Source organism: Mustela nigripes, chromosome 14 (genome assembly GCF_022355385.1).
Source record: "Mustela nigripes isolate SB6536 chromosome 14, MUSNIG.SB6536, whole genome shotgun sequence".
NCBI classification, from domain to species: Eukaryota; Metazoa; Chordata; class Mammalia; order Carnivora; family Mustelidae; genus Mustela; species Mustela nigripes.
In genome coordinates, this window is record NC_081570.1 from 24,156,369 (window position 1) to 24,183,217 (window position 26,849).

At 41.6% G+C, this 26,849-nt stretch overlaps 1 protein-coding gene across 5 annotated transcripts in view; it reads left to right on the forward strand.

Moving 5' to 3' along the window:
• Nucleotides 1-26,841, forward strand: part of ZBTB8A (zinc finger and BTB domain containing 8A) — a 64,543-nt gene extending 37,702 nt beyond the window's left edge. For 3 of the 5 annotated variants that reach the window (XM_059377050.1, XM_059377048.1, XM_059377052.1), the window contains 3 exons: nucleotides 14,227-15,050; nucleotides 17,204-17,373; nucleotides 22,650-26,841. In XM_059377050.1, coding sequence (XP_059233033.1) covers nucleotides 14,228-15,050; nucleotides 17,204-17,373; nucleotides 22,650-22,982 — 1,326 coding nt within the window. In that variant the 5' untranslated portion in view covers nucleotide 14,227 and the 3' untranslated portion in view covers nucleotides 22,983-26,841. Of the gene's footprint in view, nucleotides 1-13,408; nucleotides 13,576-14,226; nucleotides 15,051-17,203; nucleotides 17,374-22,649 lie in introns of all 5 variants that reach the window. The other 2 variants (XM_059377049.1, XM_059377051.1) reach the window with 1 other exon arrangement.
• The last annotated feature ends 8 nt before the right edge of the window (nucleotides 26,842-26,849 follow it).

Sequence of the window (26,849 nt, forward strand, 5' to 3'; positions counted from 1 at the left end):
CTTTCGAGATATTCCAGGCAAGGATAATTTGGTACTGGAAATTAGACAGGTGTGGGAAGGTATGGAAGGGCACAGATGAGGATGGGGGCTGGAGGAACAAAAAGAAAGAAGGGATTGAGACTCAGGATCACAAGCTGCTGACGCCCCTTGAAGCTGGAGCCCACGAGCACGTACCCGCTGCTGCACTTTGGAGACGCAGCCAGTCCTGGATCCGCTGAAGAGGCACCACCGCGATCTGTGCTGGAACCACCAGAAAGATTCTGCATCTGCCTGAGCTGCCGTTGTCCACAGTTACGCCCGCCCGCTGCTTTGCGGCAATCGCCTGCAACGGGGAGCCCTGGAATGGGAAGTTTCCCTCCTCCTCTGGTCCTCCGAGTCCCATGTTCCATATCCTGCAGGAAGTCAGCTGGTGAGAGATCCTGGGTCATGTATTTTGCAGTGTTTCAGACCCATCAGAGCAGAGCAGAGCAGCATGTAAAAAGGCAGTTTGGGGGCTTAAAAACCATATGTAAATAACCGGTACAGAACCTAAAATCAGTTGCCTTTGTTAGGAGGGCATTACTTCCTTATAGGGGCAAAGAAAAACTTATTCAGCCGTAGATGGGTAGGTTAAGGAAAGACGGTGGCTTCTGTTGCCTGTCAATTGCTATAGTCTACCAATGAAGCAGTTTCCCCGGGAAAAGTCCCCTAAATATTTACTGAGCGTCACCATGCCATAAGCTGAGCTCAAGCTGTAACGCTTTAATCTTGTGATTTAAGTGGAAAGTCTAAATCAGAGTAGATTAGAAATCAGATACACATTTTTTTTAAAGATTTTATTTATTTATTTGTCAGAGGCAGAGGGAGAGAGAGCGAGCGAGCACAGGCAGACAGAGAGGCAGGCAGAGGAAAGCAGGCTCCCTACCGAGCAAGGAGCCCGATGTGGGACTCGATCCCAGGACCCTGGGATCATGACCTGAGCCGAAGGCAGCTGCTTAACCAACTGAGCCACCTAGGCGTCCCCAGATACACATTTTTTAAAAGGATTGATTTATTTTGGAGAGAGAGCACAGGAGCAAGGGGCAGAGGGAGAGGGGGAGGGAGAACCCCAAGCATTCCCCCTGCTGAGTGTGGACCCAACTTGGGGCTCAATCTCCTGCCCTGAGATCACGACCTGAGCCAAAGTCAAGAGTCAGATGCTTAACCTACTGGGCCACCCAGGCGCCCCTCACATACAGATTTTTTTTTTAAGATTTTTCTTTATTTATTTGACAGACAGAGATCACAAATAGGCAGAGAGAGAGGGAGAGAGAGGAGGAAGCAGGCTCCCTGCTGAGCAGAGAGCACGATGCGGGACTTGATCCCAGGACCCTGAGACCACAACCAGAGCTGAAGGCAGAGGCTTAACCAACTGAGCCACCCAGGCGCCCCCACATACTCATTTTTATAGTAACTACTGTAATTCTATCATATTTCCCATATCCTCATCATTTTCACAGATAAGAGATCAAAGGCATCTGAAATGAATTCCGATATCATCCTTTCCAGTGATAACCACTTTAGTGTGTTCTCAGTCTCATTCCTTCCTGCTTTATCTGGGAATTTATTTCTTCAGGGACTTTTTTCTTCCCCAAACATTCACATTCTTCTTCATGCTGACCACACCTCCTCTTACTATCACTGTCTCCCTTATTCTTTCCCTATAGGCAAAATGCCATGACGAGTTGTGGGTACTTGTTTCATCCCATTCTCCCTGAAACCCACCTTAACACAGACACACAGGCACACAACACAGGTGCACACACACAACCGGCCCCCATACACAAACACACAAACACACACACACACACACACACACACCCCACTGATACATCCAGGGGTTGACTTAGTCCCCGTCTTACCAAAGCAAACACAGCTGATCACCCCTTCTCCTTGAAACGCTTTCTTCGGGGTGCCTGCGTAGCTCAGTTGTTAAGCATCTGCCTTCAGCTCAAGTCACAATCCTAGGGTTCTGGGATTGAGCCCCATGTCGGGCTCCCTGCTCAGCGGAAAGCCTGTTTCTTCCTCTCCCACTCCCCCTGCTTGTGTTCCCTCTCTCGCTGTCTCTCTGACAAGTAAATACATAAAATCTTGAAAGAAAGAAAAAAGGAAAGAGAAGGAAGAAGAGAGGAATTCAGGGAGGGAAGAAAGAGAAAAAAAAAAGGAAAAGAAAAAAGAAAGAAACACTTTCTTCACTTCCAGGGTAGCTTTCTGGTTTTCCTCTGGTATCTTTGTCAGGGCGAGGGGCTCACCTCTCTTCCATGTGGCCTGCCTCCTTTGGTAGACACATCTAGTTTCATGACTTTAAATACCATCCAAATGCTGATTCCCAGTCTCACATCCCCAGCCTGGGCCTATTTCCTCAATTCTACTCATGTATTCAACTGCCCGCCCTTTTTCTCTTGTTGGATGAATAACAGGACCCAGGAACCGTGTCCAAACATGAGCTGCAGAGACTAGACCCCACAGGTTCCTCTCCTAGTCTTTTCCATTGCAGTAGATGGGACCGCCGCTCGGCCAGTACTCACGCCTGTACACCTTGGGGTCACCCCTGTTGGTTCTCTGGCTCTCCCTGCCATACGTATGTTACCTGGTCTTGGTCCTGGTGTGTGTCCACTGGAGTGTGAATTGCCTTTTCCCTTTTATCTTTTCGGAGTCTTTTCATTAAGCCTCTTAAACTTATTCTTAACCCTATCTTGGAATTACAGCCTCCTTTTCAGGGCTCAGTATCTGGTACTGGGAATTCAGCTGCCAGTGGGCATTTCACTTGAGGTAATAGTCCTGTGACTGCCCTTTGATAAGGTCTGCTGCTGGTCATTCCTCATGCCTCAGCCTTTTTCCGAGTTCCTCTGTTTCTTCTTCTGCTTGTCAAAGGCAGTGCTCAGGTCTCTCCTGTCTTGTTTAACAGCGAAAGCAGATTTCCCACTTCGCTTTTGCTGTTAAACATCCTCCCACTATCAACTCTCAGGTGCCTGTTTGAATTTGCACACAGTGACTACTGTTTGCAACACTGAACAGTACTGATGCTCACTCAAATCGTCTATAAATTGCCTGGAAAGCAAATTCTTATTGAAACTTAAACTTAAAAAAAAAAAAAAGGTTCCTTTTTTCCCCCAAGGAATTAACTTTTCACTAAAACTTTTAAGAATAGAGTTAGTGTTTTGATAACACTTTCTCATTTGTAAAAGAGTGGGCAATGTCTTGAACATCAGTGAATCATTCCTCTGTGAAACCAACTTTGATTCCTTTCAGAGTTAGGAGTAGATTTTAAAGAAAAGTTGCACTAATAATTAGATGAAAGTTACCAAAGAATTCAGAATCTTTAGAAATAACTTATAAATTGGGATTCTCTGGTTACAAACAAAAGGAAAGCCAATTTATGTTGGCTTAAGAGAAATGACATTTATTGGGTCAGGTAACTGAAAAGTCCGAGGATAGGTAGATACAGCCAAAGGCATGGCTGGGACTAGGGCTGGTGTTGGCAAAAGGCAACCTGTGGCTGTTTTTGTAAATAAAGCTTTATTGGAACACTGCCACGCCCATTGCTTCTCCTATTGTCTGTGGCTGCTTTTGTGCTACAGTGGCAGAATTGAGCAATATAGTGGTGAGGTTGAGGAGTTATGAGAAGGACCTCTGGCCTGCTATGATGTGTGGGTTTTTCCTGCAAATGAAGCAATTCTCCAACACTAATTCAACTCAGTTCTGGCACTGTCTACGTGGAGATGGTTTCGATTCACGGGTTAAGGCTCAGTCCCACAAGCCTGCCTCCACTTAGGTGCCCATCGCTGGTCCAGGTTGTCACCACCGATGCACCACCGATGCTGTAAATCAGAGGACCTCCTCCTTGGGTTCGATTAGTTTGCTTGATTAGAGTGGCTCAGAGAACTAAGGAAACCCATTTATTGACTAGATGACCAGTTCATTACGAAAGATATTAAAGGATACAGATGAAGGGATACACAGGGCCAGGTCCTTTCAAATGCAGGAACTTCTGTCCCATGGAGTTTGGGGCCAGCAAGTGGATGCGTTCTGGTTCACCAACCTGGAAGCGCTCAGAACCCTGTCCTTTTGGGGTTTTATGGAGGCTTCATTACATATGCGTGATTGATTAAATCATGGCCATTGGTGACTGATTCAACCTCTAGTTCCTCTCCTCTCTCCAGAGGTCATGGGGAGGGACTGAAAGTACCAACCCTCAAGTCTAATAAACCCAATCCAATGGTTGGTTTCCCTGCACACCCCACCCATGCATCTTAGGGGACTTACAGGAGTCACCTCATTAACATAAATTCAGCTGTGGTCGATTGGGACTTACCATGAATAGCAAGACACCCATAGCATCTTTATGGCTCTGAAGTGACTTCAGAAATTGCGGATGAAAGACCAAATATTAGAACAAAAGATGCTCCTGTTTCTCTTATTGCTTAGGAAATCACCAAACAATGGTTTGGGGAGCTCTGAGCCATGAACCATGGGCAAAGTCCAAAATACATATTTATTATAAATAATAATCTCATACCTACAAGCCCTAAAATATTTCCTGTCTGGCCCTTTACAGGAAAAAAAAAAAAAACCCAACATAGGGAATAACATTATGTCAGTGGATCTGGACTTTCTCTCTTCTCTCTGCTCTCCTCAGGGTTGGTCCTTTCTCATAAAGTCTCCATCATGGTGGCAGTCCATCCACAGTAGATAGCTCTAGCCTTACATCCTCATAGGAGAGCTCTTCTTTCCCGGTTGCTCCAATAAAGACGCTGGGTTCAATTTAATTGAACCTCCTTTGCTTGCTTTGTTTGGTGCATCCATCCTAAGCCAGTAACTGGCCATGGGAACGCAGTGCTCTGATTTGTCAGGTCTGGGTCCACAGGTTGGTCTCTGGAGTGATGAGTCAAGTCAGTTTCTCCCAGACCTAAGTACTAAAAGAGGTGATGGGGTGATCCTCTTAAGAAAATCTGGGGAGGGGCGCCTGGGTGGCTCAGTGAATTAAGCCTCTGCCTTCGGCTCAGGTCATGATCTCAGGGTCCTGGGATCAAGCCCCACATCTGGCTCTCTGCTCAGCAGGGAGCCTGTTTCCCCCTCTCTCTCTGCCTGCCTCTCTGCCTACTTGTGATCTCTCTCTCTCTCTGTTAAATAAAGAAATAAAAAAATATATATAAATTTTTTTAAAAAAAGAAAAGGAAAACCTGGGGGGTGGGGCACCTGGATGGCTCAGTGAGTTGAGCTTCTGCCTTCGGCTCAGGTCACGATCTCAGGGTCCTGGGATCGAGCCCCACATCGGGCTCTCTGCTCAGTAGGGAGCCTGCTTCCCCCTCTCTCTCTGCCTGCTGCTCTGCCTACTTTGATCTCTCTCTCTCTCTCTGTTAAATAAATAAATAAAATCTTTAAAAAAAAAAAAAAAACCTGGGGAATAATTACCAGAAAATGGTATTGAGTGAGAAGAGGGAGGAGTCAGAATAGAATAATGAGTAAACAAAAGGGAAATTTTATAATAGCCTGGTAAACAAAAACCTCCACTGAAAGAATGAAAATAGCAGCTTTTAAATAGCTACAGATTCTTCTGTTAATATAGAAATACATACTTCTCCCTTTCACCAGTTCATTTGAAATCGAGATTTTAGCTCAACTATATGAAATTACTATTTCTATTGGTCGAAACAGTTGAATATTGGCAATTTCATGCAGTTTGTATTAGTATCCTAGGGCTGCTACAACAAAGTACCTTAAACTGGTTGCTTAAAACAACTGGAATTTATTCTCTTGGTTCTGGAGACTAGAAGTCAGAAATCAAGGGGTTGGCAGGGCCATGTTCCCTTTGAAGGCTCTTGAGGAGATGGCTCCCAGCTTCTGGGGGCATTGTGTTTTCTTGGCTAGTGGTTGCATGACTCCAATCTCCAGCTGTTCTTTCACAAGGCTTTTGTAATTCTGGGTCCTCTCCTCTTATAAGGACACCAGTCATTGACTACAGGACCCACCCTAGTCAAGTGACCTCATCTTAACTAATTATTTCTGCAAAGACCCTGTTTCCAAATAAGGTTACATTCTGAGATTGCAGGTAAATGTGAATTTTGAGGGGACAGTATTCAATCCATTATTAGTTCATTATTAGTTCCATTATTAGTTCAACCTCACATTTTTGGAGAATTGAAAAATTAAAACATTTTATCTTTTCAGTCTCTAGAAAAACAAAAGTAAAGACTGAATTAGAGTATTCTAGGAATGCAAAGATCATTAAGCACCCAAAAAAATGTAACATACCATTTTAACAGATTGTTGTGGGTTGCATTGTGTTCCCCCCAAAAGATACGATGAAGTGCTAACTTGGAAATAGGGTTGTTGCAAATGTAATTAGTGAAGAGGAGGTCAAATTGGAGTAGGGTGGGCCCTTAATCCAAAATGATCCATGTCCTGGGACACCTGGCTGGCTCAATCAATAGAGCATGTGACTCCTGATCTCGGGGTAATGAGCTCAAGTGCCACGTTAGCCCTAGAGCTTACTTTTTTTTTTTTTTTTTTTAATGGCTGTACAAGATGACTAGTGTCCTTATAAGAAGACACTATGAAGATACAAGGAGAGAGTTCCTTGTGAAGACAGAGACACACAGAGAGAAGGCAACCATATGAAGATAGAGACAAAGATTGGGGTATTGCTGCCACAAACCAAAGAATGTCTGGGGACACTAGACTCTAGGAAGAAGCAAATAAGGGTTCCTCTCTGACAAGTTTCAGAGAGAGCATGGCCCTGCTGACAGCCTGATTTCAGACATCTGTCATCCAGACTGTGAGACAACAAATTTCTATTGTGTGAATTCACCCAGTTTATGGTACTTTATTACAGTAGCCCCAGGAAATAAATATACAGGTTAAGAAGAAAAAAATATAATACCAAGTAAACATTTAATAAAGTTTAGCACTCGTTTGTGATAAGTATTTTTAGAAAATTAGAAACAAAAGGATATCCATCAAACACACCTGTATTAGACATCATTCTTAATGGTGAAATTTTAGGAGCATTTCCATTCAGCCAATAAGCAGTAGAAATAAATCTAACAAAAATATGCAAGATCTTAATAAAGAAAATAAGGAAACATTACTAAAGACTATGAAAGAAGGCCTAAATAAGTGGAGAACTATCCCATGTTCATGGATGGTAAGACTCACTATCATAAAGATGTGAGTTTACCCATAAATTAATCTATAAATTAAATTCCAAAATAAATGCCTATGAAATATATTTTTTCTCTTTTTAGTGAAACTTGATAAGGTTATCCTAATATTTATATGGAAGAAGAAAGAGGCAATCAGAATTTTTTTTAAATGTTATTTGAAGAACTAAGTGAGGGAATTCATTTTAAAGTTTGGTAATTAATAGTATGAAGTATTGATCCAGAGATAGACAAACAGACCAGCTGAACTGAACAGAAAGCTCAGAAATAGATCCTTGAATTTATGTAAACTAGATGTATGACAGAGGCAGTATTACCGATTAATGGGGAAAGGATAGACTGTTCAAAAATAGTGCCAAAGGGGTGCCTGGGTGGCTCAGTGGGTTAAGCCTCTGCCTTCAGATCAGGTCATGATCCCGGGGTCCTGGGATCGAATCAAGCCCCGTGTTGGGCTCTCTGCTTGGCAGGGAGCCTGCTTCCCCCTCTCTCTCTGCCTGCCTCTCTGCCTACTTGTGATCTCTTTCAAATAAATAAATAAAATCTTTTAGAAAAATAGTGCCAGAAAAATTGGGTATCTGCATGAAAAAAATTAGAATATGATATGCAAAATAAATAGTGGATCAAAGCCCTGAAAGTGAGAAACAGAACTTTAAAAAATATCTTTATGTCCTTGAGACTAAGGAATTTCTTTTTCTTTTTCTTTTTCTTTTTTTTTTTTTTAAGATTTTATTTATAGGGGCGCCTGATGGCTCAGTCGGTTGAGCCTCTGCCTTCGGCTCAGGTCATGATCTCAGGATAGAGCCCTGCGTTGGGCTCGCTGCTCAGCGGGGAGCCTGCTTCCCCCTCTCTCTCTGCCTGTCTCTCTGCCTACTTATGACCTCTCTCTCTCTCTGTCAAATAAATAAATAAAAACTGGGGGAAAAAAAAGATTTTATTTATTTATTTGACAGAGAGAGAGAGCAACAGCATGAAAGGGAACACAAGCAGGGGGAATGGGAGAGGGAGAAGCAGGCTCCCCACTGAGCAGGGAGCCCAATGCGGGGCTTGATCCCAGGTCATGACCTGAGCTCATGACCTGAGCTGAAGCCAGATGCTCAATGACTGAGCCACCCAGGCACCCTGAGACTAAGGAATTTCTTAAACAAATTACAGAAAACACATTAATAGATTGATAAATTGGACTGCATTAAAACTAAAAGCTTCTTTTTAATGAAAACCACAATAAACAAAGTTAAAAAAAATCAAACCATGGACTGGAGAAGATATTTGCAAAGCATATACCTGATGAGGGATTAATATGTTGGATACTTAAAGGATACTTATAAATAAATAAGAAAAAGACAACCCAACTTGAAAAATAAGAAAGGATATTGTGCAGATAGCATCATTGTGACCATTCAGCACCCGCTACCAATATTCGCATCCTTTGTTGTGTGACTTCACAGTTCTTCCCACTAACAGGGAGAAGATCTTCTTCTCTTGACTTTACCTTTGGCCAAGTGATTTGCTTGAGACTGTTACAGTCGGGTAGATGTGACAGTGTGCCAGTTGCAAGCCTGCACCTTAAGAGGCTTCACATATTTCCCCTTGGTCTTTTGTACTTTTGGCATCGTCATGAGAAGAAATCAGCTAGGCCAGCCAACTGTTCCCAGGAGGACGCTATGAGACCATGTAGTAACACAACCACCCTGGAATTGGTTGACTCCTAGGCGTGTGATTGGGCCCAGGCAAGATCATCAGAGCTCTCCTAACAAGTCCGCCCAGATCAGCCAACACACAGGCTTGTGAGTTAAATAGATACTTATAAAATTATTTTTTGAGGCTAATTGTTACATAATGTTAGTTAACAGTATTGTAAGATCCATATGTACAATGGAGTATTATGCCTCCATCAGAAAGGATGAATACCCAACTTTTGTATCAACATGGATGGGACTGGAGGAGATTATGCTGAGTGAAACAAGTCAAGCAGAGAAAGTCAATTATCATATGGTTTCACTTGTGGAGCATAAGGAATAACATGGAGGACATTAGGAGAAGGAAAGGGGAAGTGAATTGGGGGAAATTGGAGGGGGAGATGAAGCATGAGAGACTGTGGACTCTGAGAAACAAACTGAGGGTTTGGAGTGGAGGGAGGGGGGTGAGTGAGCCTGGTGGTGAGTATTAAGGAGGGCATGTATGGCATGGAGCACTGGATGTGGTGCATAAACAATGAATCTTGGAACACTGAAAAAAATAAGATAAAATTAAGATGTTTAAAAAAAATGATGAGGGGCACCGGGTGGCTCAGTGGGTTAAGCCTCTGCCTTCAGATCAGGTCATGGTCCCAGGGTCCTGGGATTGAGCCCCGTATCGGGCTCTCTGCTCAGCGGGGAGTCTGCTTCCCACTCTCTCTCTCTGCCTGTCTCTCTGCCTACTTGTGATCTCTCTCTCTTTCTCTGTCAAATAAATAAATAAAATCTTAAAAAAAAAAACAAACAACCAACATTCTAAGGAGCAAGCAGTTTACTGAATCATAGTACACATTCATTGTTCAGTCCACACAAATAAAAGCAATGACAAACCACTGCATATTTGTAAGATTGGCAAAATTAAAAAGTCTGATGATATTAAGTACTGACAGGGGCACCTGTGTGGCTCAGTGGGTTAAAGCCTCTGCCTTCAGATCAGGTCATGATCTCAGGGTCCTGGAATTGAGCCCTTCGTCGGGCTCTCTGCTCAGCTGGGAGCCTGCTTCCCTTCCTCTCTCTCTGCCTGCCTCTCTGCCTACTTGTGATCTCTGTCTCTCAAATAAGTAAATAAAAGCTTTAAAAAAAAAATGTTAAGGACTGACAAAACCAAGAAGTGGTAATTGATACACACACACACACACACACACACACGAAACACAGTAATGGGAGATACACTTAAATACTAGGTGATATGGTTCTGGCTATTGAGTTGCAAGTGTAAGTCCCCTGGTGAGGCTCCAGAAAAGCTTCTTTTCCCTCTGATTAAAAAAAAAAAAGACAGGCTGGGTTGATAATTGTCTTTTGTCCTTTCCTCTTCTTCCTGCTGGGAATGTGGACATTAGGCTGGAGATGGGGCAACCATCTTGCAACATGAAGTGTTTTAATCTCATTAATGATCTTTTTTGTACATTCAATCTATTTGGTTCCTCCTCAAACCTACCTCTTCTCCCCTGCCCCCTGCCACCCCTGGTTTCTTTTCTTGTGGATAATAACAAAGCAAAAGGAGAATGGCTAACATTCATGAAGTCCTTATTACTTGTAGCTTTGAGTGCTATGTGTGCAACAGCTCATTCTATCCTCACAATAATCCTGTGAAATAAGAGCTATTTCTTGTTCCAATTTACAGATAAGGAAATGGATGCAGAGGTTAAGTAAATTACCCAGGGTCATGCAGCTATTAAGTGGTAGAGCCAGAATTCCAGATTGAGCTCCCTGGCTCTAGCGTCTATGCTCATAACTATATGCTACTCTTGGGGCGCCTGGGTGGCTCAGTTGGTTAAGCCTCTGCCTTCAGCTCAGGTCATGATCTCAGGGTCCTGGGATTGAGTCCCACATGGGGCTCTCTGCTCAGCAGGGAGTCTGCTTCTCCCTCACTCTCTGCCCGTTCCCACCCCGTGTGCGGCTCGCTCTGTCAAGTAAATAAAAATGAAATATATTTAAAAAGCTACATGCTACTCTTTATATCTTTCATCGCTCTGACCTTCTTAAACATACTTAGTTTATAGTCTATTAGATTTTTATTGTTTTCTAAAATTGTGGGTGTTTTGCTTCTCCTGTTTGTTCTACCTGCTGATTCTTCTTTATGAAGAGTCATTTCCTTGTATGTTTTAGCAGGTTTGATGCACATTCAGCGACACGGAGCATATATCGTGTGCTCACGGGCTGCTCTAGGAGCTGGGAATAGATAAGTAAAGCAGGCAAAGTGTCTGCTCTCGTACCTTAAATTCTAGTCGGAGAAAACGGACAGCAAACAGATAAAAGGCTAGAGAATGGGAAGGGGTGATTCTATAGGATGGTAAAGGAAAGCTCTCAGATAAGGGGACATTCCAACGGAGACCTGAAAATGTGAGAATGCGAGCTACGTGTATCCCTAGGAGCAGATTCCCAAGCCGAAGGACTGGCAAGGACAAAGGCAGCACGGCAGGAATAGGCCTTGAATGTTAGGAATGAGCAGCGGTCTTTGTGGCTGGAATGCAGTGTAGGAGGGATAGAGCACAGGAGACGGTGAGGGCAGAGAGATACCTGGACCGGGCGGTGCACATCAGGCAGTGCCTTTGAGGTCATGAGAACTTTGAGGCTGGCTGGGGAGCCTCTCAAAGCTCTCTTGGTGGGTCATAAGCTCAGGGATGGTATTTAAAACTATGAGGCTAGCTGGGCTCACCTAGGGAATGGTGTAAGTAGGCAAGAGGTCTGAGCCCCGAGGCCTGGGGCATTCCAGCGGTAGGGGAGGAAAATTTTTCCTCCACCTTCTTCGTGGCTGGGTCTGGAAATTAAACTGACACAGACACATTCGCGTGAGAAACGCATACAAAATGACTCCATAGAAGTTTCGCATGACTCCAACACCTTTATCGGGAAATGAAGAGCCGAAGTATCAGTTAGGCCTGAGTATATTTTTATGCTAGGTTCCTCGACGAGTGGACAGTCACCGAGGAATATGGTAGGTGAAGGGGTGGGAGATAAATTTAGTAACCGGGGAAGCTTGGCAAAGCCTGTTTGTTCGGATTCTCTTTAGCATCCCTTTGTCTTCTGAGATAAGGAGGCTCTTTCCTCTGGGTATAAAGAGGGCACCTCTCACATGGGGGTTATTTTAGTTGCAGGGGAGAAGGGAGGGGGGTTCTGAGTGCCCTTTCTGCTTCTGCTGTTTTCTCAAACTCCTACAAAATATTCAGTACGCCAAGGTGCCATATGTTGGGGTAGCATGTCCTAAATCCCATAGCATTAGGAGGCTAGGAAGATGCAGGACCAGCCGAGGACACTGAGAAGGAGTGGCCGGCAGCCGGGGAAGAACAGGGAGCAGAGGGGTCTGGGCATCAAGTCAAGAGAGCGTTTTAGGGTGAAGACAGTGACCCCACTGCCTGCGTAAAATGAGGACAAAGATAGGACCATTGGATTTGGCATGCAAGTTACGAGTGATCTTTTTTTTTTTTTTTTTTTTTAACAAGTGATCTTTTTAAAAAGTGATTGTGATGGATGGGGATGGAGGCTGATCGGAAGAGAACGGGGGAAGCGAAGACAGCAAATGAAGAAGCAAACCAAAAAAAGTCTTTCCGGGCTCAGTCACTGGAGGGTCCAACTTTTGATTTTGGCTCAGGTCATGATCTCAGGGTGGTGGGATCCAGCCCCATGTGGAGCTCCCTGCTCAGCGTGGCATCTGCTTGAGGTTCTCTCTCTCTCCTTCCTCCTCTGCCCCTTAGCCCTTCAATTAAAGAAATAAATAAAATCTTAAAACAAACAAACAACCTCTTTCAATGAATTTTGTGTGAAGAGAGCAGAGAAATCGAGTAGTAAACTGGGGCACCTGGCTGGCTCAGTGGGTGGAGCTTGAGACTTTTGATCACAGGGTCCTGAGTTCAAGCTATATATATATATATATATGAAATGAGTTGTAGCCAGGGGTGCATGTGAAATCAAGGGAGGTTTTGTTTGCTTGTTTCTTTTTTTTTTTTTTTAAGATTTTATTTATTTATTTGACAGACAGAAATCACAAGTAGGCCAAGAGGCAGGCAGAGAGAGAGAGGAGGAAGCAGGCTCCCCGATGAGCAGAGAGCCCGATTCGGGGCTTGATCCCAGGACCTCAGGATCATAATCTGAGCCGAAGGCAGAGGCTTTAACCCACTGAGCCACCCAGGCACCCCTGTTTGCTTGTTTCTAAGATAGGAAATAATAGACATCACAGTGGTACGATATTGGAAATGATCCACTTTATAGGAAGAGGGCAACGATTTTGAGTTGCATCTAAGCAGAGATCATTTCCCACCTGGCTTGGGACCTGGGAGCACCCGTCCCAAGTGGTTGTGCATTTGCTTCCACTAAAAGCCCAGGAGCCCCACCACCCCAGGACTAATTTCCATGTTAAATTTCCACCTTGAGGTTTATCACACCAAACAGGTAGAATAAATTTGGATTCCAGAACCTCAAAAAGCACAATCTTGGGTCTGCTAGCTCACCTCGGTCCTTTTTTATTTTTTAGATTTTTATTTATTTATTTGACAGACGGAGTTCACAAGTAGGCAGAGAGGCAGACAGAAGAAGAGGGGGAAGCAGGCTCCTCGCTGAGCAGAGAGCCCGATGTGGGACTCGATCCCAGGACCCTGAGATCATGACCTGAGCCGAAAGTGGAGGTTTTAACCTAAGAAGCCACCCAGGCACCCCACACCTAGGTACTTTTTTTTTTTTTTTTTTTTTTTTTTAATTTCCCCAATGAAGGCCCTACAAAGACAAGCTGTGTGTGTTTCTGGGATTTATGGGCAAAGTTCACTCATCTTTCCTCATGAAGGTCGTGGTCCCTAGAGGATGCCAACTTGTTACTGATAAAAACCTGAAGCCACATTGGGGCTCTGGCTCTGCTCCTTCTCCACCACCGGCAGCTTGGGATTTCTCATTTTCTTGAAAGCCCCGCCATACATTTAGAACACTTGGGTATGTTTTAAGGCGGGGGGGGGGGGGGGTAAATAGAGAGAGGGAGACAAGCCATAGGAGACTCTTAACGATAGAGGACAAATGGAGGGTTGATGGAGGTGGGTGGGGGATGGGCTAGCTGGGGGATGGGTATCAAGGAGGGAACGGAGCAGAAGGCCTAAATCATAGAAAATGCTTGGTATAGGTTGGTGACTGAACAAATCACTGTCCAAAAACCACACAACTCATAGTACAGTACTAAGTGATTTTCTGCATCTTGGAGACTCTATCCTCTAAGAAGAAAGTGGTTTCCGTGGAGACGAGAGAAAGGTTTCTGATGGTTATTTCGGTTGACGCTGCTGGGAAAAGCCATGTCACTTTGGTCTGGTAACCCCATGTCTTTTCCTCTCCAGAATGGAGATCTCCTCTCACCAGTCCCACCTCCTGCAGCAACTGAATGAGCAGCGCAGGCAAGACGTCTTCTGTGACTGCAGCATTCTGGTGGAAGGGAAGGTCTTCAAAGCGCATCGAAATGTATTATTTGCTAGCAGTGGTTATTTCAAAATGCTCCTTTCTCAGAATTCGAAGGAGACGAGTCAGCCCACCACAGCTACCTTTCAGGCCTTCTCCCCTGACACTTTTACGGTCATCCTGGACTTTGTCTATTCTGGCAAACTCTCTCTCACGGGTCAGAACGTCATAGAGGTGATGTCAGCCGCCAGCTTCCTTCAGATGACTGATGTCATTAGCGTATGTAAGACCTTTATTAAATCTTCACTAGACATCAGTGAGAAAGAAAAAGATCGCTATTTCAGTCTCTCCGATAAAGATGCCAATTCTAACGGTATAGAACGTTCCTCCTTTTATAGCAGCGGCTGGCAAGAAGAAAGCGGTTCTCCACACTCTCACCTGAGCGCAGATCAAGGAACAGGTGTCATAAGTGGGAAATCTTGGAGTAAGTATAATTACCATCCAGCCTCCCAAAGGAATACTCAACAGCCTTTGGCCAAGCATGAACAAAGGAAAGACTCCATTAAAAAGTCCAAACATTTGAGGCTGTCACAGCCTTCTGAAGTCGCTCATTATAAGTCCAGCAAACGAGAAGCACGAACCTCAGATTCTTCCAGCCACATTTCCCAATCTGAAGAACACGCACAGATTGATGCTCACATGGACTCCATGCCCGTTGGCTATCCGTACGGTCCAGGATCTGATGTCACATCCAGAAGCTTTCCAGGTATCCAAAAAAAAAAAAGAAAAATCAGTCCCCTCAGTGAGGTCCTAAGGCTCCTGGGCTATACAAACCAATCCTATCTCAGCATGCCCTTACTTTGAAGTGTTACAGGCAGTTGAGCCAAGTGATTTTTTTTTAAGTCATTCTCCTCTAATCAAATTTATTTCATAAAACATGAATTTAAATTTCTAATTAAAAATAGTATTGGATAGGGGCACCTGGCTGGCTCAGTTGGTAGAGCACATAACTCCTGATCATAGGGTCATGAGTTCACACCCCACATTGGGCATGGAGCTTACTTTAAAAAAAAAAAAAATTTAAAAAAAGAATAAATTTAATAACAGTCAAAACAATAGGGTTCTGAATTTCAAAGCCAAAGATTTTCCCAGCCTATGTCATCAGATGATTAGATTACTGTTAAGCCCCTATAGCTCTTTTTTTAAATGGTTCAATCCCTAAGATGCATATCTTCACTTTAAATTACATATTTTTTTTCCGAGTATTTACTCAGGAGGAGCATTTTTATACAGAAAAGTTAAACAGAGCATTCATGCATATTTACAAAGGTTCACAGACCCAAGACTTTAAAAAACTGGACATCTGATTTTATTGAGACATAAAGACATAATTTAAAAACCACACGCAACCCTTAACATAACACTGTAATCCTGCGTGCAACAACAACCAGAAACATCTCATTTTTATGATAGTAGTAAAATGCAGAAAGACTGTGGAGGTGTTGGTTTCAGTAATCCACCCCTTACCACCAGAAGACTATGGTAGAGAACAGGAATTGGAAATGCATGTCATGGGGTGCCTGAGTGGCTCAGTGAGTTAAGCCTCTGCCTTTGGCTCAGGTCATGATCCCGGGATCCTGGGATCGAGTCCTGCAGCCGGCTCTCTGCTCAGCAGGGAGCCTGCTTCTCTCTCTCTCTATTTCTCTCTCTGCCTGCATCTCTGCCTACTTGTGATCTCTGTCTGTCAAATAAATAAAATCTTTAAAAAAAACAACAACAACAAAAAACAAAACAATGAACCACTGAATTTAATGGCTATTAAATTGATGAAGTTTGCTTCCAAACAAATATCTTGAGTACATGAGTTTTATTTTATTTATTTTTTTCAAGTTTATATAAATATATATATATATTTTACTAATCTCTGCACCCAACGTATGGCTCAAATCCACACTGCGGAGATCCAGAATCACATGCTCCAATGACTGAGCCAGCCAGCCAGGCGCCCCTTGAAAACATGAGTTTTAAAATAAAACATTAAATAGCCTTGACAGTTTTTCCCCTTTAAAAGTGTTACAAGTGTACAGAAAGTAGAGGCAAGGAGATAAAAATATGTCAATAAAACACATCACTTAAAAGCTATAATATGAAATACTTTGAGGTTGTACCTCCACTTCTTTTGCTTTTGTTTTTGTCTTTTTTTGTTTTTTAATCTCTAGTTTTAAAGTCCAGCTCTCCCTTTTTACATTTAAATCCAGTGACTCCACAACGCAGAATGAGAGGACAGCGCAAGAGTGTAAATTTACCCCAACATTGTACATCTCTCAAATGCTCACGTTACCGTTCTGGACTCAGGGGTGCATGGACAATGGAGTCTTTTTTTTTTTTTAAGATTATTTGTTTATTTATTTGACAATGATCACAAAGTAGGCAGAGAGGCAGGCAGAGAGAGAGGGAGGGAAGCAGGCTGCCTGCTGAGCAGAGAGCCCGATGTGGGGCTTGATCCCAGGACCCTGAGATCATGACCTGAGCCAAAGGCAGAGGCTTAACCCATGAGCCACCCAGGCGTCCCTGGACAATGGAGTCTTTTTTTTTTTTCTCAAAGATTTTATTTATTTATTTGACAGACAGAGATCACAAATAGGCAGAGAGGCAGGAAGAAGCAGGCTCCCCGCTAAGCAGAGAGCCCGATGTGGGGCTTGATCCCAGTACCCTGAAATCATGACCTGAGCCGAAGGCAGAGGCTCTAAACCACTGAGCCACCCAGGTGCCCCTGGACAATGGAGTCTTGATGACATCTCTTCCTTCTCCTTTCCTCCTGCCTTTGCAAGACTCACCAACTCCTTTGGGATACTTGATATTAGATTGGAACTGTTGTGGTGAACTTTCCAGTGATTTAATCAAACTGTCTCCTGACAGATGATCTGCCCCGGATGCGGTTCAAGTGTCCCTACTGCACCCACGTGGTGAAGCGGAAGGCAGACCTCAAGCGCCATCTTCGCTGCCATACAGGGGAAAGACCCTACCCTTGTCAAGCCTGTGGGAAGAGATTTAGCAGGCTGGACCACCTCAGTAGCCATTTCCGCACAGTACGTACAGGACTTTTCCTCATTTTACTTCTTAAGAAACGTGCACAATCACCTGCTTTCGGATCATCTTAATTTACTGAGGGAAATCTTTTCCTACAACTGTGCTCTGTTGGAAATGTTTCCAACCTAATGGTTTCACTTTGCACATAATGCCTCATTTAATATATATTTTCATTCTCCTTTGAGACCGTGAAGTAGGAGATACTCTTTTGAATATCCATTTTGTTTTCTAAAATTTTTTTAAGGGTTTTATTTATTTGACAGATGGAGATCATAAGTAGGCAGAGAAGCAGGCAGAGAGAGAGGAGGAAGCAGGCTCTTTGCTGAGCAGAGAGCCCGATGCAGGGCTGGATCCCAGGACCCTGGGATCATGACCCGAGCCGAAGGCAGAGGCTTTAACCCACTGCGCCACCAAGGCACCTCTGTATAAATTTTTATTAATTTTTTTAAAGTATCCATTTTAGTTCATTTAAAATCGAGTATGTTTTTATGTACCGGTCTCATCCAGAGCCAGAGACGATGTAAACTAAAGATATCTGGATCTCCAGGTCAGAATGACCACTGCGTGTGGCGATTCTGCGTGTCCTGGTGGTTCTCTGATGCTTACCTGGTAGGATCTCGGTCCGTTTCTGCTGTCCATCCTCTGTCCCCTGTGCCCCTTTCGAGTCTCTATCTGTAGTCTTCTCAAGGAAGGGAGCAAGGTGGGCAGTAGAGCCACTTCCACTCGGACTGGACTGTCAACAGTTAGGAAAATCTCAGCAAATTTGCTGTTCAGTGCTCTGGCAGGCTACTAAGGCAAGGACGTTGGAATTACTCCACTGTTCATCTTGTGGCAAGAATGTTTTCTGAAATCTGTGTTCTATTATGCTTCTATTCCCTTTGTATCAGCCCCTTTTAACTTCAAAGGACAATGGGTCACTGAGGGTGATTTCTTCATGCATTGCTCTGGACTTAATTATTTAGCAAATACAGACGGAGCACCCATGTGCCAGCCCCTTTTTTTCAGCGCTAGGTCTCCAGCAGTGGGCAAAACAGACAAAATCTCTGCCTTCCGACATCTGGGTGGCTCGGTCTGTTAAGTGTCTGCCTTTGGCTTGGGTCATGATCCCAGGGTCCTAGGATGGAGCCCCGCATCAGGCTCCCTGCTCCCTCTCCCCATTGCTTGTGCTTTCTGTCCCTCTCTCTCTCTCTCTTAAATGAATAAATAAAATCTTTAAGCAAATCTGTGGCTTCATTAACCTTATGAAGCTAGGATTTTTTAAATTAAAAATTACAAAAGCAATGAATGTGCATTTTTAAAAGTAAAAATAAGAAAATAAAAATATTTTTACCACCAGACACTACCATTCCCCCCCCCTTTTTTTTAAAGATTTTATTTCTTTATTTATCAGAGAGAGAGAGAGTGTGTACAACCAGGGGGAGCAGCAGGCAGAGGGAGAAGCAGGGCTCTCTGCTGAGCAAGGAACCCGACGGGGACTTGATCCCAGGACTCTGGGATCATGACTTGAACCGAAGGCAGATGCTTAACACACTGAGCCACCCAGGCATTTTCAGATACTACCATTCTTAAGACAGTATCGCATGCATATAGATGGTTTTTTGTTTTTGTTTTTACCAAATTAGATCATACTGTTTGTGCCTGCTATCTTTATGAACAAGCTCTACCTTTCCATCTCAGTGGAAATTTTATCTAACATCCAGTTCAATTTCAAACCTCCCTGTAATCCCCCAATACCTTTTAGAGCTTGTTTGTCCAAACCAGTACCCAGTGAAGGATCCTGTACTACATCTCATTAAGTCCCTTAAATATGTTTTTAAGAGAGCATAGTCCTCCCTGCCCCCCTTTTCATTTCCATAACACTGACTTGCTGAAGATGCAGAGATAATTAACCTACCTCTCGATTTCTCTGCTTGCTTTAACAGGTGTCATTTAGCTTGTTCCTCTGTCCCCCTGCATTTTCTATAAACTGTATGTTTTATCTAAAGACTTAATGGAGGGACGCCTAGGTGGCTGAGTCGGTTAAGTGTCTCCCTTCAGCTCGGGTGATGATCTCAGGGTCCTGCTGGGATTGAGCCCCTTGTCCAGCCCCTCAATGGGCTCCCTTCTCAGTGGGGAGTCTCCTTCTTCTTCCTCTGCCCCTCCCCCTGCTCACACACATTCTTTCTTTTTCAAATAAATAAATAAAATCTTTAAAAATAAATAAATAGGGACGCCTGGGTGGCTTAGTGGGTTAGGCCTCTGTCTTCGGCTCAGGTTATGATCTCAAGGTCCTGGGATTGAGCCCCGCATTGGGCTCTAGCCCCACATTGGGCTCTCTGCTCAGCAGGGAGCCTGCTTCTCCTTCTCTCTCTGCCTGCCTCTGCCTACTTGTGATCTCTGTCTGTCAAATAAATAAATAAAATCTTTAAAAAAATAAAAATTAAAAAAAATTAAAAGTTAAAATAAATAAAGGCTTAATGGATTCAAGGTAAATACTTTCAGCTACACTTACACATCTATACACAGCTATACTTACACATCAAGGGTAAAATTATTTCACTCATAATATGTCACATTAAGAGACACAATATCTGGTGGACCCATCATTCATATTGTTAATGGTTGGTCATTAAAGTTAGGATAATGAGACTGTGATCCCACCATTTTTCAGTTAAAGGTGCCACCTTGTGATTAGAAAGGAATCTGTGTGGAGCTGTTTTGGCATTATGCTACTATCCATTTCCCTATCAACCATTCATTTCATGGTATTAATATCAGTTGATAAACTATGTCCAAACTATTAATTTTACTTGGGTTGTAGAATGATTTACTCATTTTATCATTTCTTCTACCTTATTAGCTAGAATTCTGTAAAGTAAAACTTTTCTTCATCACCTGGGACTATTCAGTTACTTTGAAATACAGTTACTACAGGAGAAACAGGATAAATATTTAATTCTTTCCCTTTAATTATCAATTTTCAAGTAAAGAGTTGATTTAGTAGCAGTTTCAAATGGCAATATGAATATTTTCTGTTGTTGTTTTTTTTTTAATAGCAAATGGTCTCATGAATTCTCATTCGTTCATTGTGTTTGGACCTACGACAATTATTATTCTTTTTGATACTCAAATTTTCGGTTTTGTCCAGTGAGGACAACTTGAAACTATTTCTTGCATCCCTTTGTCATAACTCCGGTAAATATTCAAGATGGCCTTATTCTCTGGCCCTCAAATTTCCCTAGGCTCACCTTGTATTTTCCCTGGAAAATACGAGTCGCAAACCTGGAATCAGCCATTTCTCAAAAAATGAGAATGGGGAGTAAAATTAGAAACCAAACTTTGGATACCTGGAGTGGTCACTACTCATCGTTACTAAGGGGTCATTCCTCTTAGATTATTTCAGTGGATAGAGCTAGAAGATTTTTAAATAGTGGGTTTGTGATGATATTTTCAATTTTTTTTTTTTTTGTATTTTCAAGTTTAACATTATAGTGTTTCACTTAATTTCTTTGACTTAGTAACTGTATTGGAATTGAGGGGGTGGGGGATAAATACAAATCTGCCAGAACTTTCTAAGAAAACACCACCACATAGAATACTCATAATATTACTATCTCGGCAACAATAAGGGCACATTCAAGTTGTGTAGTTTTGATATTTACTGATTAATATCTCAACATTTAAGCAGAAAATAATAACTATACTATATTTTCTTAGATATTTTACCAGACTGCATTAGTTTTCTTGTTTTTTTTCTTTTCGCTATTTGTGTTTAGTGGCCTACTTCCATATTGTTCTAATTTTATCTAAATGAATATGCCATAAATAGTAATTCAGCAGTATAAAATTAATTGTAATGGTTTTTGAGTAGAACCCATAATCTGCTCCTGACAGCTGTTTAAAAAGTTATTAGTAACTGTAATTATGTAGTTATTCATCAGTTACAAATTTTTCCCAAAGCATTTCACACATAGTAACTCATTTGGTCCTCACGACCTGAGTTGTATTCTCATTAGTAAGTGGAAGTATGCAGAGATAGTATTGGGCTGATACATGACAGAAGTACCACAGTTGTTGTTATGACCAGTTTCCATTTTGATTGACAGCCTTCCATTCTGTTTGGGTGGTGTCCATATCTTACTAGTTGTTAAATATTTTGCCTATTGAGGTGACTGGGGGCTTATGGGGCACCTCTGTGGCTTAGTCATTGAGCGTCTGCCTTTGGCTCAGGTCATGATCCCAGGGTCCTCTGATTGAGCCCCACATTGGTCTCCCTGCTGGGCGGGCAGCCTGCTTCTCCCTCTCCCACTCCCCTTGCTTGTGTTCCTGCTCTCGCTGTGTGTGTCTCTCTCTCTCAAAAAAAAAAAAAAAAAAAAAACCTTTAAATAAATAAATATTTTGCCTGTTACCCTGGAAGCAGGTTTATATTGTTTTCAATTACTTGCTTCGAAATACATGGCTAGTAAATGACAAAAGCAGGGCTAGAGCCTAAACCTCCCTGTTTTTACTTTAGTTCTCTTTATACAGGATCTTTCATTAATAGAAGTGGCAAGTAATCCTTCTATCCAAAAATAGATTCTGATGGGGAACCTGGGTGGCTCAGTCGATTAAGTGTCTGCCTCAGGCTAAGGTCATGATCCCAGAGTCCTGGGATCAAGCCCCACATAGGTCTCCCCGCTCAGCAGAGAGCCTGCTACTCCCTCTCCCTGTGCCTGCCACTCTGCCTACTTGTGCACTCTCTCTCTCTCTCTCTCTCTCTGTGTCAAATAAATAAATGAATAATCTTAAAAAAAAAAACTCAAAAATAGGTTCTGATAAACAAATTTGGGACAATAGATTTTTCTTTCTCTAGCTGGTAGCAACAAGTTAACATGAAATGAGGTTTCTCCCTTGCCAGAATAAAGGTATATAAAGTCCTTAGAATAGTACATGTGATATATTTAGTGTTTGCAATTATTATTTTTCTGGGACGGTGTCCCTTGTTACCTCAGATATCAAAATACTGTTGGATTAAAGGATAGGTGAGATTATTAAGCATGTTTTATTAAACATGACAATGTTATATCCATCATATAGAGAAAGGTGGTGGGTTTTGTTTTGTTGTATTTTGAGAAAGGGAGTGTTTTATTTGTGATGTCAATTTATCACCAAAACCTGTGGTCTTTTTCTAATAATTAGATGTAAATTTAATATTAGCGCTTGACTTTGGACATCTTAAGTTTGTAAACTGGAACCTAGATATACTGTTCTGCTTTCGAAAACCCCTTTTTTTAGAACTATTTCAATCTCTACACAGATTCACCAGGCATGCAAATTAATCTGCAGGAAATGCAAACGCCACGTGACTGATCTAACAGGGCAAGTGGTCCAGGAAGGAACCAGGCGCTACAGACTCTGTAATGAGTGCCTCGCTGAGGTTGGCATAGACCGCCTCCCCATTGATCTGGACGCCGAACAGCATCTTATGTCCCCATCAGATGGAGATAAAGATTCCAGATGGCACTTGAGTGAAGACGAGAACAGATCGTACGTGGAGATCGTAGAGGATGGGTCTGCCGATCTGGTCATACAACAGGTTGACGATAGTGAAGAAGAAGAAGAGAAGGAAATAAAGCCCAACATTAGGTAGCTAACGTGCAAACCAACAGAGCTGGCATGTCTGCAACTTACGCTGACTTCCTGTATCTCTCTCTTTCCGTGGTCAGAGTCTGGCTCACAAAGGCATCAGACTGACATTAAGGTGATGGCCTAATAGAACTTGCATGCTTTCCGAACAGGTCATGGTACCCATTCTGAACTTTGTTGCCCTAAAATGTGTTGCTGCACTGGAAAGAAAGACCCAGCTTGAGTTGGCATGATGGATGAACAATTAATCCTCTTCCTTTTATTACAGAGATACATTTTTTCTTTTAATATTGAAAGATCTACTTAGCAAACTTTTCTCAAAGAAAATATTTTAAATAAATTTACCACAAGCAAACTTTATATAAGAGAATTTCAAGGTGTTTCAAAAACACAAACTCTACCAATATTGAATTTTCACAGGGAACCAAGGAAGAGCACATTTAAGGGTCTGGCACCCTTACCTGGCTGAATTATAAGTCTTTCTATTAATTTCAGATCTAATTTAATTTCAGATCTAAAACAACCTTTCAGTATCCCAATATCCTAGATATTGTTTTAGGAGTATGGCAGACGACAAATCTAAAATGTGTGAAACCGTTCATAGTTGAACTTTTTGTCATTAAGGTAAAGATGACTCTTGTGTAGTCATATCGTTTAAAAACAAAAACCTAAAATAGAGGAAGACCAGAGATTACATACGGACATCATCTTCTAAAGCAGGAAACAAATACTGCCTGAAAGTTAAGGTGGTTTGTGAATATCTGTCAGTATAATTCTCCTCCTCTCTAAAGGAAAACGAGCAAACAAACAAACAAACAACAAAAAAAAAATGATGAGCAAGAAAATTAGAGGTTACAAGTTCTTAAGAGTAATTTCTAACATTTATTGTTCTGCTATATTATTTCCAAAGTGCTCTCTCACACATTTTCTCACTTAATCAGCAAGGGAGATATTACTGTCTCTAATTTACAAGTGAGGAGATTAATCAGAAAGTTGAAGTGGTGGGACTGGTGACTCAGGTCTTGATTTTAAACAGCCTTCTTTCAACTGTCCCCATATTGTCTCCTGAAATGGTGAAAAATTGAAGTCAAACCTCACCAATCTGCAGTAATCAGAAAAAAAGCCTATTAGAATTAGAAAGCACGAAAGAAGAACTTAATAAGCTTCAAGAACACATAATAACTTGGATTAGAGTTATCTAAGAGTGTTCACTGATGTCCCTCCAGTGTCCACTGACATGTTTTTAATGTCAAGTTATTTATATGTACATGTTATATATAACACTCTTTGAACAAGTTATTTCTTACATGCTTTAAGCATTTTTCTTATCTTGTTTATATCATTTTTCAAAACAAACTTTCCTCCTAGGACATAAAGTTGTGTTTAAACCCCACCCCTGTAAGGGGTGCCTGGCTGCAACTGTTGATCTTGGGAGTTGTTAAGTTTGAACCCAGTTTGGGTGTAGAGATTACCTAAAAACAAAAAACAAAACAAAACAAAACAAAAAAATTTTAAAATAAAATAAACTCCTCCCCTTTATGAATTATGAAACATTCTAAAAGTACAGTTCAATCAGAGAAGCATTATTTTAGTTCTGAAGTTAAAATCTGAATCCTGGAAAAACTGACTTACTGAAGGTTGCTTCAGATTATTACACTTAAGCTTGATATAATTTAATTTTGATAGAGGCTCCATGTATTATATTTCTAAATGTCATGATGTCCCTCAAAATGATATTTTCCATTTTATTTTTTCTCTTAATTACTGATTGTCCTTGATACTGACTGGAGGGCTAAAATGGTTAATTTCTAAAACCTTTCTTACAAATAGATGAGTAACCATTTGTTTTTGTTTTATGGTACTTAATGCTGAGTGAGACCTTTCCAAGATTCCCCTGATGGTAAATTTCCAGTTGCTTCAGGACTGGATGGCATGCACCGAGTTCACTGTTCTCCCAACATGACTGGTCCCAAATCAGGAGTCTTCACAATTAAGTTGTATCCAAATGAGGGAGGGAAGCACTTGTCATTCCTTAATCTCACCAGATGGTAACATCTTTTAAAATTGTTATCTAATGTTTAGTCCTTGGAGCCAATAGGAAAAATGAGTGATTGGAGCTTTATTCATGAGAATGAAGTAGTGCATGTATTATGCTCTAACGCACTTTAGTCTGTGATCTAAATGTTCTCTTAACGCTTCTGCATGCAAACATCAGCATGGATGTCAGCCAAGTCCACGGAACACACTGCCACCAGCACCTGTACAGCCTTACCTGAAATAATGCTTTCTCGTTGTTTATAACAAGCATCAAGCTCTCCCACAAAACAGCTATCAAGTTCATCAGACTAGACAGCGTATCTGTTCTACCATTTTAGTATCATAAAAGAAGAACATTTGTGACATTTGTAAGCTGTAAATAATAACTCCAGTTATCATATCATATGTATCTAAGACATTAGAGACCGATTCTTTCCTAGAGTGAGACTGTCCATTAATGGTTTCTGCGAAAACAAAATTCTTTGGCTTTTAAATGTGGGAAAATGTTACATGGGGGTATAATCTGTTAATATAAGCTTTATTTATGCCAAGGATTTTTTTTTTTAATATTAGCAAAATAGTGAGAGTTCGTTAGAACAAAGTTTGCTCTTACAGTAATGCTGCTTATCAGCTTCTGAACGCCCTTCTAACCCTGGTCCTCAAAAGTGTGTGGTGATGGAAAGAAGTTTTGCAAAATAAAACAATATTGCAATCGTGCCTAGCAGCTGCAGAAAAAAAAAAAAAGAACAAGATCACTGTTTGAAGAGGTTTCTTTTGCCCAAGAAACCCTTTCTTCAAAAGAATGGTTTCAGGGAGAAGCTCACATTTAAGGGAGAATCTCTAAAATCAGAGCTACTCTAGTTATAGCTTCCAATGAGCTTCACCAGACACCTCTGCAGAGCTCAGGAAGGCAGCACTGAAAACCTTGGAACCGGGGAGCTTTTTGAATTCCCTTTGAGCACTGGGCTCTCAATTCATTACCTCTATCACTGTGCTTACAACCTGGTAATCAGAGGGTCTCCTAGAGGAACAGATCACATCCGTAGTCTATACAATGATCATTCTATAGTTATCTCGTCTCAAGACTTTTTAAAAAAACATATTTTTCAACAATGTATTTTTGAGTAATGGAATCAAAACATAGTAACTGCTTTTATGCTACCAAGTTACTGCTTAATTGATGACAAAAGTTTAGTGTGTCACTTAGTTCAGAGCTCAGAACTGAATTCATCAGAGTTATTTTGCAAAATCATGCTAAGATACATTGAAATTTCCACTCATATTGGATATATATATATATATATATATCCTAAATTAATTAATACTGTGGAAATTTAATACTATGAAAAATCACTAAAAGCAATATAGTATAAGATGTATTTAACTGGGAAGGGTGATAATTAGGTACTGGAGGACCAAACTTTAGATTATAAATGGAAAGTTCTATGTTATTTTATATTAGAGTGGACCAGTATTACTATTTATCATTTATATAGCATTTTATATTTGCAAAGTATTTAATAATTTTTATGTTATTCTTTACATATCTATGAAATAGGACAGTTATCTCACATGACAGGTAAAGAAACTGAGGCACAGAATGGTAAAGCAACCTCTCTAAGGCAACCCAGTGAAATAATGGCAAATATAGGGATTAGGATGGTCAGATTTTCTGAATCCTAGAGTATCAACTGAATTCACTGAGGTGTGTTGTGTGTTACCCTATTTTATAAGATGCCTTTATACAAATAATAGTCAATTGTCTTCAAGTTGACGTCATTGTATGTGGATAAATCCTATACAGAATAAATATTATGTAAAGGATATGACTTTA